The sequence below is a fragment of the Carlito syrichta genome, unplaced genomic scaffold, assembly GCF_000164805.1.
Source record: "Carlito syrichta isolate Samal-C Ts95f unplaced genomic scaffold, Tarsius_syrichta-2.0.1 Scaffold303013, whole genome shotgun sequence".
NCBI lineage: Eukaryota > Metazoa > Chordata > Mammalia > Primates > Tarsiidae > Carlito > Carlito syrichta.
Window position 1 is genome coordinate 132,073 of NW_007247109.1, and position 383 is coordinate 132,455.

The following is a 383-nucleotide window of genomic DNA, read 5'->3' on the forward strand; positions in this document are numbered from 1 at the left end:
GCTGCACCCGCGGCCGCATTGCCTGACGCCTGCCTGGCCGAGCGCCCGCGGCTCGGGCCCCTTCCCGAAACTCCTCCCCCAAGCTCTTGTCCCCCGCCCGGGTGGCAATGAACTTCGCCCATGCCCACCGCGCCACGGGCTCCGGCGCCCCCTCCTAGGCAGGGCTCCCGGCGCGGTGGGTGCCTGCGGGAGCCCGGGGTTCGCGCTCCGTCCCCGCTGGCAGGGACAGGCTGGGTGCCCCTGCGGGGCTGGGGTGCCGGGGGCTTTACCCACGAGGAAGTCGGAGATGGCGAGGTTGAGCAGGAAGAAGTTGTTCTGGGTGCGGAGGCTCGAGTCGGCCACGAAGGCGAGCATGACCAGCGCATTGCCCAGCACCGTGGCCA

General features: G+C 72.6%; 1 protein-coding gene across 1 annotated transcript in view; it reads right to left on the minus strand.

Moving 5' to 3' along the window:
* Nucleotides 1–377, minus strand: part of HRH3 (histamine receptor H3) — a 4,051-nt gene extending 3,674 nt beyond the window's left edge. The window contains exon 1 of the mRNA XM_021712016.1: nucleotides 270–377. Coding sequence (XP_021567691.1) covers nucleotides 270–354 — 85 coding nt within the window. The 5' untranslated portion in view covers nucleotides 355–377. The remainder of the gene's footprint in view (nucleotides 1–269) is intronic.
* Nucleotides 378–383: the final 6 nt, after the last annotated feature.